Source organism: Arachis hypogaea, chromosome 4, assembly GCF_003086295.3.
Source record: "Arachis hypogaea cultivar Tifrunner chromosome 4, arahy.Tifrunner.gnm2.J5K5, whole genome shotgun sequence".
In the NCBI taxonomy this organism is placed as follows: Eukaryota; Viridiplantae; Streptophyta; class Magnoliopsida; order Fabales; family Fabaceae; genus Arachis; species Arachis hypogaea.
In genome coordinates, this window is record NC_092039.1 from 113,961,674 (window position 1) to 113,980,639 (window position 18,966).

The following is an 18,966-nucleotide window of genomic DNA, read 5'->3' on the forward strand; positions in this document are numbered from 1 at the left end:
AGAGTCTACCATCCGCGGACAATTGGGCCAACCTACGCCATCTATTTTATTAATCTCCGGTTACCCACCGTAACATTGGCGCCGTTGCCGGGGACCCGAGAGATCATCCATCGATGGCGGACAGATCCCACGAAGAAGGCCATGTGGAGACAGATTCTGAGCAAGAGAATCTGGACACAGGCAATAACGATGCAGACCTCGCTCTCCACCAGGAAAATGACAATCAGCATAGAGAAGGCACCTCCGGAGTAAAGAACCCGAAGGTAAATTCCTCAGAAGGGCGCGAATCAAAAAAAGGAGGACCACCCCATGTAACTGAACTCATGGGGTTAGTCCACAGCCGCCTGGAACAGTTAGAACAAGAGCGGGAGCGGCAAAAGGAAACTGAAAAGTACCTAAAAGAGGAGATGGAACGGCGAAAAGAGTTGGAAAGAAAACTCTTAAAGCTAGAATCTTCCCTCAAGAGTCACAACTCCCGCGACGAACAAGAAGAACAACTCTCGGGTGGAGAGGATCCTTTCAGCGAGGACATAATGAGGGCAAAAGTTCCGAGAAACTTCAAAAGCCCGGATATGGACCTCTACGATGGAACCACGGATCCAAAGCATCATCTGAGCAACTTCAAAAGTCGGATGTACCTAGCTGATGCTTCTGACGCGACGCGATGCAAAGCTTTCCCGACCACTTTATCGAAAGTAGCGATGAAGTGGTTCGATAGCCTTCCCCCGAGATCGATCACCAGCTTTGAAGACCTCTCAAGGAAGTTTTTGATGAGGTTCTCAGTTCAGAAAGACAAGGTGAAACATGCACCGAGCCTCCTGGGAATAAAACAGGAGGTCGGATAATCTTTACGAGCCTATATGGAAAGATTCAACAAAGCATGTTTGGAGATCCAAGACTTGCCCACAGAGGCAGTCATAATGGGGTTAGTCAATGGGCTCAGAGAAGGTCCCTTCTCACAGTCCATATCTAAAAGACACCCCGTTTCTCTAAGTGATGTACAAGAAAGAGCTGAAAAGTACATCAATATGGAGGAGAATGCCAAATTAAGGGACCTGAGTTGGCGACCTGGACCCCCTCCCTCAACTAAAGAGAGGGAAAGGGAAGCCAAGAAAAAGGAAGAACTCGGTCTCGAGAGGCCAAGAAAATATCACTCTTATACTCCCCTGAAAGTTTCTATAGTGGATGTATACAGAGAGATTTGCAACACTGAAAGACTGCCACCCCCTAGACCTATTAAAAATAAAAACGGGGGGAGCCGCAGCAATTACTGCGAGTACCATAAAATATATGGTCACTCCACAAACGACTGCTACGACCTCAAGAATGTGATAGAAAAGCTAGCTAGAGAAGGTCGGCTTGACAGATATCTCATAGAAAGGTCGGACAGTCATGGAAAGAGAAAGCGAGAGGATATGGATAGAAGAGACCCACTACCGCAGACTCCAGAGAGGCATATCCATATGATCTCAGGAGGATTTGCGGGAGGGGGACTTACTAAATCCTCTCGCAAAAGACACCTCAAAAGAATATACCAAGTCGGGGAAGAGTCACCCGACCTACCTACCATCTCGTTCACAAAAGAAGATGGGCAAGGAATAATCCCTGGACATGACGATCCAGTGGTAATAACTATGATCCTAGCCAATGCCCATCTCCACAAAACCCTAGTAGACCAGGGAAGCTCGGCGGACATCCTTTTCAAGCCCGCTTTCGACAAGCTAGGGTTAGATGAGAAAGAGTTAAGAGCATATCCCGACACCCTATACGGATTAGGAGACACGCCAATAAAACCACTAGGATTTTTGCCCCTTCACACCACTTTTGGAAAAGGGAAAAAATCAAAGACTCTGAGTATCGACTTCATAGTCATTGATGAGGGGTCAGCTTATAATGCCTTAATCGGCAAAACTACCCTTAATCGGCTCGGAGCAGTGGTATCCACTCCCCACCTCTGCATGAAATTCCCGACCTCAGCGAGAATAGCAACGGTAAGGGGAGATCAAAAATTGGCAAGGAAATGCTACAACAAAAGCCTAAATCTGAGAGGAAGAGGCAGAGAAGTTCACACAATAGAGCTCGGTGGCGCAAGGGCCAGAGAAGAGCTGCGACCACAACCGGGAGGAAAAACCGAGGAGATACAGGTCGGTGGGGAGGAAGGAAAAAACACTCATATAGGAGCCAACCTGGGGGAAACCCTAAAGCAAAAATTGATCGAGCTCCTAAAAGATAATTCCGACCTCTTCGCCTGGAAGGCTTCTGACATGCCTGGGATTGACCCCGAGCTCATGTCCCACAAGCTCTCGGTTTATCCAGGGTCCCGACCTGTACAACAAAGAAGACGCAAGCTCGGCACAGAACGAGCCCTCATAGTAGAAGAGCAAGTACAGGCGCTCCTGGAAGCCGGCTTTATTAGAGAGGTCAAATACCCAACATGGCTAGCCAATGTAGTGCTAGTCAAAAAACAGAACGGTAAATGGAGAATGTGCGTCGACTATACCAACCTAAATAAGGCATGTCCCAAGGACCCTTATCCCCTACCAAGTATTGATACCCTAGTGGACTCCAGCTCGGGGTACCAATACTTGTCATTCATGGACGCCTACTCGGGATATAATCAAATCCCGATGTATGAGCCAGACCAGGAGAAAACATCATCACACCCAGAGCCAACTATTGCTACGTGGTCATGCCATTCAGATTGAAAAATGCAGGAGCCACATATCAAAGGTTGATGAATAAAGTGTTTTCCCCTCACCTGGGGAGCCTAATGGAAGTATACGTCGACGACATGCTAGTAAAAACCAAGAAGGAAGTCGACCTCTTATCCGACCTCTCACAAGTCTTTGACACCATAAGGCTACATGGGATGAGACTAAATCCCGCAAAGTGCGCCTTCGCGGTGGAGGCAGGAAAATTTCTAGGATTTATGCTAACACAGAGGGATTGAGGCCAATCCCGATAAATGTAGAGCCATCCTAGAAATGAAAAGTCCGACTTGTTTGAGAGAAGTTCAGCAGCTCAATGGCCGACTTGCAGCCCTCTCCAGATTTTTGGCAGGATCGGCACTAAAATCCCTTCCACTATTTTCCTTATTAAGAAAGGGATGCCAATTCGAATGGACTCCGGAATGCGATGAGGCGTTCCAAGAGTTCAAGAAGTTTTTAAGCCAACCTCCTATCCTAAACCGACCAGTACCAGGGAAAGACCTCGTTCTGTACTTATCCGTGGCAAACAGGGCTGTCTCGTCAGCCCTGATAAAAGAAGACGAGGTCGGACAACACCCAGTCTACTTCATCAGTAAGGTCCTACAACGCCCCGAACTAAGATACCAAAAACTAGAAAAGTTCGCCTACTCCTTGGTAATAGCCTCACGAAGGCTACGACCTTACTTTCAAGCTCACACAATAAGAGTCCATACAAACCAACCCATGAAGCAAATCCTTCAAAAGACGGATGTTGCAGGGAGAATGGTTCAATGGGCAATAGAGCTCTCCGAGTTCAACTTGAGATACGAAACTCGGACAGCAATTAAAGCCCAGTGCCTCGCCGACTTCGTGGCAGAATACGCAGGGGATCAAGAGGAAAAGCCGACTACATGGGAACTCTATGTAGACGGATCCTCCAACAAAACGGGAAGCGGCACAGGCATAATATTGGTAGATGAAAGAGGAACCCAGATAGAGGTTTCTTTAAAATTTGAATTCCCAGCTTCAAATAATCAGGCAGAATATGAAGCCTTGATCGCCGGACTAAAGTTGGCAGAAGAAGTCGGTGCTACAAAGGTGATGATATACAGCGACTCACAGGTGGTGACCTCCCAAATAAGCGGAGAATATCAGGCAAAGGACCCTAATATGAAGATGTACTTGGAGAAAACTTTGGAGCACCTTGGGCGCTTTGCAGGAACCGAGATCAAACACATAACTCGGGATCTAAACAGCAGAGCGGATGCCCTATCCAAGTTAGCAAGTACCAAACCAGGAGGGAACAATAGAAGCCTGATTCAGGAAACCCTCCAAGAGCCCTCGGTAGCAAAAACAGAAGATAAGCAAGAGATCCTTGAGGTAATCGGTCTAAACCTCGGATGGATGAATCCCTTAGTCGAATACATGAAATTTGACATCCTCCCTAAAGAGGAAAAAGAGGCCAAAAAGATCCGAAGGGAAGCACAACACTACACCTTGGTGAGAAATGTCCTCTACAGAAGAGGGATATCAACACCATTGTTAAAGTGTGTACCGACCTCAAAAACTCCCGAGGTATTGGAGGAAGTACATAGTGGGATCTGCGGAAATCATCTCGGAGCAAGGTCACTAGCCAGAAAAGTAATCCGAGCCGGATTCTACTGGCCGACCTTGCAGAAAGATGCCACAGAATTTGTGAAAAAATGTCAACCGTGTCAGATGCATGCAAATTTCCACGTGGCTCCACCAGAAGAGCTCATTAGTATCACTTCTCCATATCCTTTTGCAAAATGGGGAATGGATTTGTTAGGTCCTTTTCCCCAAGCGCCAGGACAAGTCAAATACCTGATCGTGGGAATAGATTACTTCACAAAGTGGATAGAAGCAGAACCATTAGCTACCATCACCGCTCAAAGAAGTCGCCGGTTCCTCTACAAAGATATCATCACAAGATATGGGATACCTTATTCCATTACTACAGACAATGGAACCCAATTCACCGACGCCACCTTCAGAAGCTTAGTAGCCAGTATGAAAATCAAACACCAGTTCACCTCGGTGGAGCACCCACAAGCCAATGGGCAAGCTGAGGCAGCCAACAAAGTCATACTGGCAGGACTAAAGAGGAGATTGCAAGAAGCAAAGGGAGCTTGGGCTGAAGAGCTTCCTCAAGTGCTATGGGCCTACAGGACAACCCCCCAATCCGCCACGGGAGAAACACCTTTCCGACTAGTTTATGGCGTAGAAGCCATGATACCAATAGAAATCAATGAGCAAAGCCCAAGGGTAACTCTCCACGACGAGGTCGGAAACATACGGGGGCACAAAGAGGAACTCGACTTGCTCCCCGAAGTCCGAGAGGATGCCCAGATAAGAGAAGCGGCACTAAAACAAAGGATGACTACAAGGTACAACAAAAAAGTCATTCGAAGAACATTCGTCCCGGATGACTTGGTCTTAATCAGAAACGACATTGGAGTCAACAAATCAGGAGAAGGAAAGCTCGCCGCAAATTGGAAGGGACCATACAAAGTCAATGAAGTTTTAGGGAAAGGTTATTATAAAGTAACTGACCTGAACGGCGCTGAATTACCAAGGTCGTGGCATGCTTGTAATATGAAAAGGTACTACAGTTAAAAGCGAACTCTACTCCCTGATGTACTCTTTTTCCAACTTCATGATTTTTTCCCAAAAGGGTTTTTTCTGGAGAAGGGTTTTTAACGAGGCATCATAGTAGAGGCTAAGAAAAAATAGACTATTAAGACCCTTAGTAGCAAGAAGGTACCTCCCCAATAAATAAAGATCTTTTTCATCTACTATATCTCTTATAAAATCCTTTTTATTTTTTCTAAGTCTTTCTACGAAACGCACCGACTTAAGCTCGACAAAACGTGAAAATCCCATGAACCGACCTAGATGGTCGTCAGGATAAAACGACGAGGTACAAGTCGGTGTAAAGAGGTTATATGAGTTGATCGTGAAAACTCGGGACAATCCGACTCGTATGTCATTGAAAGAACCCGATTAGATAACTCGGAAACACTTCGATCTATAAATCGAGGCGAAGGGCCGAGTAGAAGAAAATGCATCGCAAAAATAACCTAAGCCGTAAAAACTCGCTAAAACAAAGTCGAGTATAAGGGATAACAAAAAGAGATTGGAAAACCTAGGAAAAGTTTAAAGACTGTCCCAAAGGTCCTTAAACAAAAAAGCTCAGAAAAACAAAGGTTTACAAGAAAAGATCAAGGGAACTTCAACCAAAAGCATACACGCATAAGGTAATCAAAACCCTTATCCAAAAAGGGTATCCATTTCGTTAACTTAAAAAACCCTTATCAAAAAAGGGTATTTTTTGATATTTTGTTTACGGCCTGAGGAAGCCAAGAGAAATTGTTCAAACTACACAAATAAAAATAAATAAATAAAGAGTTTAAAAATGGGGGGCCCACAGGCCGGACCCCCAGATAGCCAAAGATCATTTTTTCACAGCAGAAGCAGACAGGCCACCACCACCAGAATCAGGAGGAGCGCCACCGGGACTAGGAAGAGAAGCACCCACAGGAGATGAAGAGGAAGTCGGAGGAATAACTGAAGTACTCGGAGCATCTTTAGAGCGAGGAGGAGACTCAATAATCCTCTGCCCCCGAGTCTTCAACTCTGATTCAGAAACAATTACAGGGACAGGAGGATCTACGATGGCACCATCGATGACAACTTTGTCAGGATGTAAAGGAGAAAGATCCAAGTCAGGAGCAATAACTCTGACCTGCTCCAGGAAGATCCTCCAAGACTCCTCGGCACCATCGGCAATGGAATCCTCTAACTCCTCATATGCTTTCCGAGAATTCAACAGGTCAGTTTTCACAGACACAAGATCCTTGAATAGGCTTTGATAGCTGGCCTGTGCCGTTTTCCTCAGTTCCATCTCCATGTTGCATTGGGCCTGCAAAGCCTTCCCTTTCTCCCGGAGGGTATCTCTCTCCTCCCTTAGCTTGGCAATTTCCTTCCTCAACTCTCCCTCATGCTCTTGATATGCACGAAGCCTCCCTTCCAGCTCCTCGACCCTCGAGGTCGCCCCTAAAGAGCTGAGAGGAGCCCTATCAAAGATATCCAAGAGCTTGCCACAGACCCCCGCCGCTTTGAGGCTCTCCTCGATCATAGTGGTAAGGTGGCCCCGAACAGACATATCATCCATGCCTATACGAGCATAAGGATAGATATTCTTTCGGACGAATGCAAGAGCATCCGCCTTAACCTCCCCAGAAGAGCCAGACTCTAAGGTCTTGCGTTTCTTGGGATCAGGAGAGGGTCGGACGACGGAGGGCGGCTGAGAGGGAGCTGAAGAGGAAATCACCATGGGATTGGAAAGGGTCCCAACGTTCCGAGGAGGAGGAGGAGGAGAGATAACCCTGGCCCCACCAGACCGAGCGCGAGACTTAGCTTTAGCCTCCTGGACCCTCTAAAAAGATTCTTGAGCATTTGTCTTTGCCATTTCTGAAAAAGAAAACAATAGCTAAAGAATCAAATAAGTCGGAATGATCAGTTAACAAGTCGGAAATTTAACAGACCAGAAAAACTACCTAGCTGTGATTGGACAAAGGTCGGAGACCCTTGGAGAAATTTTTTAGTGTCCAAATATGGGGCCCTCCCCCACACTTCTCGGAGGAACCCCACGACGGCGACCTCTACTTCATCCAGGTCATCCAGATCATATTTCTCGCAAGGGGAGGCCTCCAGCCAGTATAAAGGAAAGCGAGGAAAAGAATTATCATCCAGAAAAAAGGGGTGATGACCCTTTACAGCTTGCACTTTGAAAAAGAAATTCTTAAAGTCATGAAAATATTCATCAAAAAGGGTAAAAATCCTCCGACCTTGTATAGCTCGGAAGGAAATCCATTGTTGTTTATTATTCAACCCACTAAAAGGCTTGGTCATATGAAAAAGATGGAAAAAGATTTTCAGAGAAGTCGGGAAATCCAGAGCATGGCTAACAAATTGGTAAATTTTCAAGAAACCCCAGGAGTTGGGATGAAGCTGGGTAGGGGCAACCCGACAATGCTGCAAAACAGACATCTCAAATTCGAAAAAAGGCAGAAAGACGCCCAGACGGGTGATCATGCACTCATACATAAAGAAGAAATGGGGAGCCGTTTCGTTGGCTCTCCCATGACAAACTCGGTCCTCTAAACCGGGAACAAGCAACTCATATTTGGGCTCATCCTCATCCGAAGTACAGAGCCGATGGTGGGTGCGAAGATGAGTAATAAACTCCGCATCAACCAACGGCTCCTCACCCAGAACAGTAACGTCAACCCAATCTACGGAGGCCATTTTCTTTCTCTAAGAAAAATGAGGAAACCTACAAAGGGAAAAAAGAAAAGGAAAAATCAAAAACAAAGGTCTCTAGAGAGGAGAAAAAGGAACCGAGCAAAAGTCTACAAACCTATTTCTCTACAAAGTAAAGTCATGCGAAAAGTGCGAAGAAGGAGAAAGAAACTAACCTCTTTCTGGAAATGAAGGTAGGAAGAAGCAAAAGTCTCCGGAGCACGAGTATATAGTACGAGTAAATACAGCACGAACAAAGAAAGAAGAAGTTTGAAAGATTGCAGAAACGGAAAAAGGAAAGAGAGGGAAAGTATTTATAAACATGCTAAGGGGCATAATGGTAAAAACGAAGCAGTCATTAATGAGAGTGCACCGTTACCAAAGCCATCAATCCCTAAGTGCATCCCTAACGGACACGACGCTTGAATAGACGTAACTGTCAGAAACAAAAGGTCGCGAAAATCACGTCGGTTTAAAAACCTGTGTTTCCTCCAAGAAAGTCGGCTACGAACCCGAGTAAAATACTTGAACCCAAGCTCTAAAGAGACTTTGGGCTCAAGTAGGGGCACTGTTCATACCCTGGCCCAATGACAAAGGCCCAGGTCCAAATAAAAGGCCTAGTCCGAAGGATTAAGCCTAGCTAAGCACCGACCTTCACATAAGAAGTCGGTAACAACTACGACCTACTCTAAAGAAGTCGGACATGAGATTAGCTGGCAGATAAACACTCATTCAAATGAGTAACCGCCCCTAAAATCTCTCTAACCGCTTCATAAAGTCATATCTTAACCTCCCTAAGATAATGGGACGGTTAACACCCTAAAGATATGGCACTACTCCAACGGTGGTTATTGGCTCACCACTATAAATACACTGACACCCCTCAGGTATCTCTAAGCCCAATACTCTCTAAACCTGCTAACACCCTTGCTAACTTAGGCATCGGAGTGTCTTTGCAGGTACCACCCCCCATTCACTCACGAATACAAGTCGGGAGGAGGCTCCAGCGTGCAAACCAGCTCAGAGTCTACCATCCGCGGACGATTGGGCCAACCTACGCCATCTATTTTATTAATCTCCGGTTACCCACCGTAACAATTAGGTAATTAAAATTTATTAAAGGTTAAACTGTCTAACTAAAAAACAGTTGGAGATTAATTGGGTATATCACTCAAAATTTATTTGTGTCGCAAAAGTTTGGTCTAAGTTTGGTCTAGGTTATTTATGGCAGTGAAAATGATATTGCCATTTTTAATTTAATAATATTATATTTTATAAATTCATGCAAATATACAATAAAAAAATTATGTATAGAGTATATTATAAAAACTTAACAGTGATAATATTATTTTCTTTTATTTGTGTGGCTGTCGAATTATTAAAAGTTCAGACCGTTCAGTCTAAGTTAATAATAATAATTCTGGTTGATTAATTTTAAGATTATTCATGCAAATTTTAGACTGGAAATCTATTTATACAATGTGTAAATTTTGTCTTATAATCATTGAACTAGATAAATAATTTTAGAATTTAGGAGTAAATTAATACTTTAGAATGTCAATTTATTTTGGGAGAATATATAATCTTTTTTTTGTGGGTGTGTCTTCTGATAATATAATTTATTATTATTAAAATTAAATATGTGTTGGAGTATGCTAACAAATCACTACTACTATGTACTCCATTAAGATTAAAAATAGATGCATAACAAAATCAACTTTTATTTTTCAAAATTCCATGGATTAAACTCCTTTAAAACGGACTGTTGTAAAATAAAAAATAATGTTCAAATTATTTTTGAATTAAGATATATAACTCACTGATATTAATAGATGTAAATTTAATAATAATTAAACTCTTACCTTATCATTTTATTATCAATTTTTTTCAGTTTAGATGATCTTTTTCCAATTTTCACATGTACGAATAAATTAGTTGTTGTAGAAAAAATATAAATTTAACAAAAATAATTGATAACATTTTCATGTATAAATAGTACCATAAAATACTGATACAATATTTGTTCATTATATATATATATATATTCGTTTGATTTATTTCATATAATATTAACTAAGAAGAAGGCTTTAAAAATAAGTAATTAAACATGATTCGATAGAGTAGTTACTCGGTTTTTATTTAAAATACAATTATTATTTACAAGCTTTACCAAAGTTTATGTTATTATAGTAAAAAAATAACAACTACCATTGTTATATATATGAACACTAAACAAGTAAACATTGTCTACTTATCAATCACTTATATAATAACTAAAATAGCTTTATATTTATATTTGTAATAAAATATCATAAAAAATATAATACAAATTAGATTTATATATTTATAACTAAACTTGATATATAATAGAATCAAGCTACATTTATATTTATAATTAAAATGCAAATAATAAAAAAAAAGTTTTCCTACATATACAGTTATATATACTACCTTCTTCCATCCGATTACTTTGTCACGTCAACGCGTTTTCTGATAACCATACATTTCAAGATTAAATTATAGGAAAATTATCCCGTGTTCCATGTACGAAACTGGAACTTTGATGTTTCATTGTACAATCAGTTTGCCTAGTGTTATTTTGTCATGTAGTGAGGTATGAATTGACGATATTATCCCTATATTAACAAGGAATTGCTAGTTGTTGGCTTTAAAAAGGTGAAAAAAAGTTACTTGACTAACTAGTTGGCCTCAAGTAATCTGAGAACTAGTCTAACAATCAAGTTTTTTTTTTAAATATTCTTTTATATATGTTTTTTGGTTGTCAATACTCTTTTATATTTAAAGATGTTCAATTATATTAAAAATTAAATTTAATTTTTATGTAAAAATATTAAAATATCACCATATTTATTTTAACAAATTAAATAATTTTTTATTATTAATTTTAGAAAGATTAAAGTATCCTTTAAATAATAATTTTAAAATTACTAAAATATCTTTGTTGGACTAATTATTTTTTTATTTATTAGCAATAAGGAAATTTAATTCAATATCAAAATACTAAATTATCTATAGTTAATTTTTAAAATACCAAAATAAACTTTTAGGATTAATCTTAAAATAATTAAAATAAAAGGTTGATTCATTGTATTATAAATTATAAATTTGATCTTTTAAAACAACTAAAATACACTAAAGGATAAAATATTTTTTTTGCTCATTTTAAATGACTAAAGTACCCTCTTTAAAACTCAAAAAAAGAATTAATTTTAAAAAGACTAGAATTTTTTTTAGGTTTAAAGATGTTTAATTGTATTAGAAATTAAAATTAAAATTTAATTATAAAAAGACTAAAATTTTTGCATAGTTCATCTCAAGAGACTAAAAGATTTTTCTAACATTAATTTTAAAAAGGCAACTTTTATAGTTCATATTTGAAGTACTAAAATATTCTTTAACCATTAATTTTTCAAAAAGACTAAATTATCCATAAAGGATTAGTTAAGATTGTTTGGTTGTATTAAAAATTAAAAACTTTAATTTAATATTAAAAAGATTCAAGTACTCATATACTTAATTTTTTAAAAAATAAGATAACATTTAAATATTAATATTAAAAAGGCTGAAAAACTCTTTTATAAAAAAATTCGTTTATCTATATTAGAAATTATTAATTTAGAAGAACATAATAACCTTTTGAAAGTTAATTTGAAAGAGACTTAAAAAAATAATTTGAAATTAATTTATATTGTTTGATTGTATGAGAAGGTGAAAATTTGAACTTGATTTTAAAATGCAAAAATATCCTTTTAGTTTATTTTTACATAATGTTCATTGTTAACGTTACCATCTTTTCCTACTCATGCCGCTAACACCACTGTCAATCCTAATCTTAATTTTTAATTTTATATAATGTTCATAATCTGTGTCTCTTTTTTTAGTTTGCTTCAAATTCAATCACACAAAAATTGTATAACCAATTATTTTACATACTAAAAGATAGTATTATATTATATAGTCTTTTTTTGGGAAAAAAAATTTTCCGTACACATATAGATTCATTTTTATTTAAATACTTTTTCTAAAATTTGGATACTTGAAAAAAAAAACTACTCATTTTATGTGAGCATTATTTAAAAATTTAGTATTATATAATAAATAAGAAAAAATAGAAATAAATATAATAGATTAGGTACACTTTGATCAATATTTTTATTATCTTTTTTGGATATTAACATAAGAAATTTTTATCACAAAAAATAAACTTTTAATTTAATATCAACAATTTATTAATAGTTTTAATTTGAAAAAAAAACACATGAAAAAGATGTAGATGAGTGAGTTTGATTTTAAAATTTAATCCTAATTATTTATTTAGATTTAATTGTTAAATTTATATCTTCTCATTTTTTATATAAAAGATATTTTTATTGGATATTATTGGTTATTCTAATATTTTATATACATAGAGAATACATCAACATATATTATTGATGATTATTTATTAACATATTGAAATATTAGTTACAAATAATAATTCATATATTTATGTGTGTTATATTACAATAATAACCATTGATCCAATCACATTCAATAATACATGATGTGCTCATTTATAAATTTATTCTGCAATAATATAAAAAAATCAACTATTTCAAAATTACATCTATATTTTCATAGAGAACCGCCTCTATAATTTTATATAATCAATATAGTATTAGTTTCATAATTTTTTAGTTAATTTAATAAAAATAAAAGCATAAATTATTACTTTTAACTTACTAATATAAACAATTAGTTAATTTATATAAGTAATTCTAATTAAATATAATACTATAATTTTAGTTTGTAAATTGCATATTATGATATAAATAAATAAATATTATAATTAATGATATTAAAGTTGTTGGTGAAAATGGCGAGAAATGAAAGTTATTAACAATGAGACAAGTAAAAAGAACATAAAAGACATCTTCTATCTGTATATACTTAATAACTTTTTAACCTGTTGTGTGACCTCTGTAAACTTTCTCCTACGTGTATATACTTAATAACTTTTTAACCGGTTGTGTGATCTCTGTAAACTTTCTTTTCATTGTTTCCACTTAATAAAAACTTTCATGTATCTCTACCATATAAATAACTTATAGTATATTTTAGTGGTTATCTTGAACAGAACAACAAAGTTCCACTTACGTACAGAAGAACACCAAAACCACTTCCTAAATTATAAGAAGAAAAAAGAAATTGCTAACCAATTGGTAATTACATTCAACTAACCATCTTGAAAAGTTTTCAATTTGGTTGACTTTAGGGGCAATTATGCTTACAATTCAAAGAAGCACAGACATGGATTGACGTTGAGCAATTTCTGCGGAAACCTATAAACACGATAAGAGACTACTTAATAGAGGACTTAAACACAATCATATAATAAAATAATAAGTAGTGTTAGCCTTTAAAAATAGGCCTATTTTATTATCAAAGCCCTTTGGGTGCAGAGAAGAGAAACCAAGAGAAATATTTAAGTTAATAAAAATAAAATGACACATCTTATGTAATAATTATTCAATTATTTATAAAAAGTAATTTTTATTATTTTTTCTCTATCATAATATGTACTTGACATACGGATTAGAATAAGTATAAATAATTTATTTTAAATGAGTTAATATTAATTAATTTTTTAATTATAAAATTATTTTTTTAATTTTTATTTTTTAAAAAATTTAAAATTATAATTTAAAATTTATTAATTTTTTAGTTAGCATTTTTTTTTCTAAGCAACTCTATCAAAGGCTTGGTGTTTTTTTTGTTGGAACGCCTCGTTTGTTACACTAAAAAAAATTATTTTTAGCAGCCATTTATTTTATTTATAAACTAAGCTTTTTTTCATTTTAAAAAATGTATGCAGATTTTTTTATAATAAATTAAAAATTTTTGTACTTTATTAGTTTATTCACATCATTACATTTTATTATTGTCCAGTCACCATTGTTACTTTTGGAAAATAGACTATTGCTTGCTACATTCTTTCTAGTGGGATATTTTTATTGTATTTTTAAATAGTTTGATAATATTTTATTGTTAACAAAAAACAAGATTATTGCATCTACAATCTTTTTAGTAGGATATTTTTATCGTATTTTTAAATAGTTTGATAATATTTTATTATGAGTTATGCTATGTGTACATTAAAATCAGTCATTAAAATCACTTATTAGTAGAAAATATATGTTAAATATATAAATATACATTAAAAATAAATTAAACCACACATATTTATATACAAATACATTGGTAGCTGATTTTAATATACAAATAACATTTTTGTTTTATTATTAATAGGTGTTATCGTTGATTTAAGGAATAAATTAAAATAAAAAATAATTATATATAATAAAAGTAATAATTGGTTCTAAAGTTCAATACGTAAAGATAAATATATATTAAGTATAATAATAAAAAAGAGAACAAATAAAAAGTACATAAAAAATACAGAAAATATATAAAAAAAAATTAAAAAAATAAGAAGGAAAAAAAATTTACATTTCACAATACTTTTTTCTTGTGTCTCTTTCTCGTTATTTTTACTCTTCTCTACTAAACAGTAGTTATTCCCAATTCACAGAGGCGGTTTTGAATTAAAAATTGACTAGCCTTACCGTACCTAAAACATTTTCAATGTCATATACCAATATACAATTTTTACTCACTTGCTACCTACATGATTGTATGAGGACAAAGGTTATTTTTTCCTCACGGTGTTCACTAAGTCGGTAGATCTAAAACTAATTTGTAGTAGATTTAAACTTCGTTTAAGAATTTATCACTGATTAATAAATTAACAGTATAAAAGACTTAATTGTTATTGTAACATCAAACGTACCTCAACGGGACTATCATATGCTGGTTTGCCACAGTTAAATTGAAAATGGAAGCTTTGATTTAGTAGCAATATTAAAGCCTCAAATACTGTAACCTGCAATTTAGAAGAGATTTCACCAAACCACCAATTATGACTAGAGATTATTTAGAATTGTATGAAGAAAACCTATCACATGAGTATACTTTTGAAAATGGCATATATATTATTATATTTATCAAATGTGAAATTACAGGAGACCAACGACATTTATACACGGATTTTTGAATATTCAATTCAAGCTTCATGGCCATATATATTATGAGATAAATAAGGAGAATTCAACTTCTTTATACAAACTCAGAAACAAAGTGTTTCGGAATATGGTTAGCTCTGAAATATACATCACTGAGATGGATGTAACAGATTGGTTTTCTCCTAATGAACTTCATTGAAGGGCTTGGTTCAAACTTCTTGGTGGTGATTACTAGTCCTTAAAATGTTTAACTTGCAGAGAGGACAGGTGGCATTTAGAAGCAGCCATTTGTCGATGCACGTGCAATGGAAATGGTGGTTGCATGGAAGTTCTCTGAGTTCAGCACCATCATCATAGGCAGAAAGGCAGATGCAGCATTCCTGTAATGTTTTACCACAAAAACATCAATGTCCCTATGTCAGAAATGAAGATTTGTTGCTCAAGTTTTTATTTGGAATGCAAAATTGGGAAACTGAAACAAGTAATTTGAAGCCCAATTACACTAACCACTCCTAAAGTTAAGTAATATCACACACAATACCGTCGTTTTCAGTGTCGTATTTATAAGGAAGGTAAGTGTCAATTCGCATAATGCAAACAAGACATGGATAAAATATAAGTAGCAACATACCAACAGGATAAAAAGGGGAACATACCAACAGAAGCTTAAAATATAAGTAGCAACAGTATAACTGTTTTTAGCAACCCCTTCATGATTAATAAACAAACAAGCGTGGAAAAACCCTTTGTATTCATCATTAAGCTTCAGGACCAAGACATGGATAAATGCAAATACATATAAAAATAGGCAGCCAGTTTCAAGCCATGACCATTTTTATACTAGATTATATTTTGCCAATATGCAGGGGACTTACTGCATCTTCTAAGGCAATAGCATGTTCGGCAGTTGCTTCGCTGTCGCATTGCATCATTATTCCTTTGGAAGATTCTGGAATATCATCTTCTTTCTTAGATTCCTTTATCACTCTGAACTTGTATTTTGGCAACTGCTCAATTTCTTCCTTGGTTGCCCCTTCCTGTCCCCACATTAAGGTCAAAGTAAGTCTGATTAAAGTTGGAAATGGTGAAATATGAAGGATATGCCAGTTCGTGACTAAAATATGAGCTAACAAATAATATTTGGCGAGAAATTAATTGCAGTGCGTTAAAAGTTAAACTTCTATGAATTTCACTGTCTCTAGTGGCATGGGAAAGATGTAAGATGTTAATCCCTTCTTCAATTTATAAAGGTCATTATTGACCAAAACACAAATATGAAGAAATCACTGGCTAAAATACACTTAAAAAAATTTGAGTGTTAGGACTAATTTAGCCTTCAAATTTTCAGAGAACAATACCCAACACAGTTTATTGCAACAGAAAAATTCAAAGAAACACCATTATTGATCACTAACTAGTTTGTAAATCTCGTTATCATTCGGAAATTAACAGATGCGGATAAAATTATAAAAGACTAAAAAGTACTAAATTAATTATATAAGCATCTCAGGAAAATAAAAGCCAGTAAAGAATCAAATACAAAGCTTAGTTACCTGATCTGCTACAACATACAGGATAGCAAGTATGCATGGCAGGCAACAGCAAACAGCAATACCAATCAGACATGCAACAGCAACACAAAGCAGCACAATCACAACATCAAAAGCAAGGAATGTAATGCAGATCCTGCAAAATACAACATCCACAACCATCACAAAATATGCATGGAAGAATATGAGATGAATTCATAGAAAAAACAAGATTTTAACCAGATATATACAGTTCCAAGACTTGACTAACCAATAAAGCTGAGGTGAGTCCCTCGTCAAATTCTGGCCACCGGCAGTTACCCAATAGAACCCAATGACCCACCATATAAATGAAAGCATGGTATTTGCTGACTCAACATGCTTCGTGATGCTGACATAACAATGGACATTTCAATTAGACAATTACAAATAATGTAAGAAAAAACACATTCACTATGCAACCTCGGATGTAAAATACAGAAAAGCATAAAACTTACTAAAAGAATGATTTGATGTCATTAAACTATGAGGAGAGGAAGAGAGGATGACTAAGAATTATAGAAACTATGAGGAGAGGAAGAGAGGATGACTAAGAATTATAGAAAAAAAAAAAAAAAAAAGAGAGGGTGACTAGGGAATGATAATGAACAGCATATTATGTCACCAACGTGCACATCTCCTTGCATAGAGGGTTGGTGAAAGAACCAGATTGTAGGTTAACACAAGAGAAGGTTGGACAATCAATCTTAACCACCTATCACAAGCTTTCTATAGCCTCATTCCATACCCCAAATACAAACTTCACTTTACCATGAAATTAAACCATCCCCCAAGAGGTTAACAGTTAACACACAAACGGCAAACACTAATTGACCCTCAATATCAGTGACATCTACTATAGTCTTCTCACAATGTCACCTCTAAAGCAAAGAAGCTTCCGCCTATCACTATCAGTTACTGCACTTGGGAGGACCATGTTATGGTTCTAAATTTCGGTCTCAATCATAAGTGTGTTGCAATGCAAAAAAATTACAGGAAAACGCATATGAAACTGCAGCAATAGCAATATTGAGGCAGCAAGTACAGCTACGAATTGCAATTCAAAAACCATTATAAGCAAATCCACAATTGCATAATTTATCCATGTCATGAATCCGACTACCTAATACATAAACACAACCTCACAACCTCTTCAATTCAAGCTTAGGACTGGTTATAAAAACACATATATATTGCAATAAAATACAGTTATGCAGAATTTAAATTTCTACACACTAACAATGGATAAAAATCAAATTCAATAAGAATTCTCCCAAGAATACCTGTTATCATCAGTGTGCAGAAAGCGCTCAACATTATCATAATCCAAATCATCGCTCTCAGAGCTGAAACTCCATTCCCTATCAGCACCACCACTAGAAGAAGTAGAACCGTCTTGGCTCCTCCGCACTCTCCTTCTTTTATTGAACTCCACAACAACACACAGCGAATGAATCAAACCTTGCAACAAGTACCCTACGATCCACACCCTCAAGGGAACACATGGCTCCTCTTTCGTGCTGACGCACAGCACCGCCGCGCCAACAAGAGCAACCGCCAGGTTCCAAAGCACGTCCACCACCACCACCGGTTTCGAGTAGGCCCAGTCGCTCTGCCGCCCCTCAAGCTCCGCCGCCGCCGCCTCCCGGACCCGAACCGATGATTCCCGGAGCATCATTCTCCGCCCTGAGGCCTGACGGAAGAGACGAGCCGCCGTACGAAGTGGAGGTGGTGTGCGCCGGAGGAAGCGGCGGCTTCGGAGGAGGAACGGCGCCGTGTCCACGGCGGCCGGAGAGGACGGCGAAGCGTTTGTATTTTGCATCAGAGAAAATTCTTTTCTTTTTTTTTTTCTGGCAAATTTTTGTGCTTGTCGAAAGATGAAATTGGGGTTTGTGAGAATTTATGGTTTTTGAGAGAAACGGTTAATTGAAATTGAAGCCGAAGATGGAAACTTTTCTGAAGGGAAATTATTAGGGTGAAGTGAAAAATGGATTTTGAATCGCGGAAAGTGAATTCATTTGGAATCAACAGTGTGAGATTTTAACTGTTGAACTGGATTGGAGCTGAATAATTGTGATTTCCTTGGAAAACCGAGGGTTAAAACTGTGATTTCACTTTGTATGTTTTTTAATCTTTGTTGTAACGTGTTTAAATTTCAAATCACTAAACTGAAGTTTGTGTAAGAAAATTGTTTTATGATATTAACACGTGTTGTAAGAGATAATGCATTACAAGGTAACTACTAACTACCAGTGTAACTCGAATAGCTTTTTACGGAATTTTGTGTCAAAGTCAGACATTTTT

The 18,966-nt window shown here is 36.5% G+C and overlaps 1 protein-coding gene across 1 annotated transcript; it reads right to left on the minus strand.

Annotated features, from left to right (window-relative positions):
* Nucleotides 1–15,044: 15,044 nt before the first annotated feature.
* Nucleotides 15,045–18,923, minus strand: LOC112797367 (E3 ubiquitin-protein ligase At1g63170). Its single transcript, XM_025840269.3, has 5 exons — nt 17,946–18,923; nt 16,895–17,014; nt 16,648–16,780; nt 15,970–16,131; nt 15,045–15,474 (listed from the first exon to the last, which is right to left on the minus strand). Exons 1-5 carry the CDS (start codon nt 18,482–18,484, stop codon nt 15,304–15,306), a joined length of 1,125 nt encoding a protein of 374 aa, XP_025696054.1. The 5' UTR covers nt 18,485–18,923; the 3' UTR covers nt 15,045–15,303.
* Between the last annotated feature and the right edge of the window lie 43 nt (nt 18,924–18,966).

Coding starts and splice junctions, on each gene's coding strand:
- LOC112797367 (XM_025840269.3), bottom strand. CDS start 18,484: ATGCAAAATACAAACGCTTCGCCGTCCTCTCCGGCCGCCGTGGACACG. Junction 17,015..17,945: donor CTGCACACTGATGATAACAG/GTATTCTTGGGA, acceptor TTGTTATGTCAG/CATCACGAAGCATGTTGAGT. Junction 16,781..16,894: donor GACTCACCTCAGCTTTATTG/GTTAGTCAAGTC, acceptor TGTATTTTGCAG/GATCTGCATTACATTCCTTG.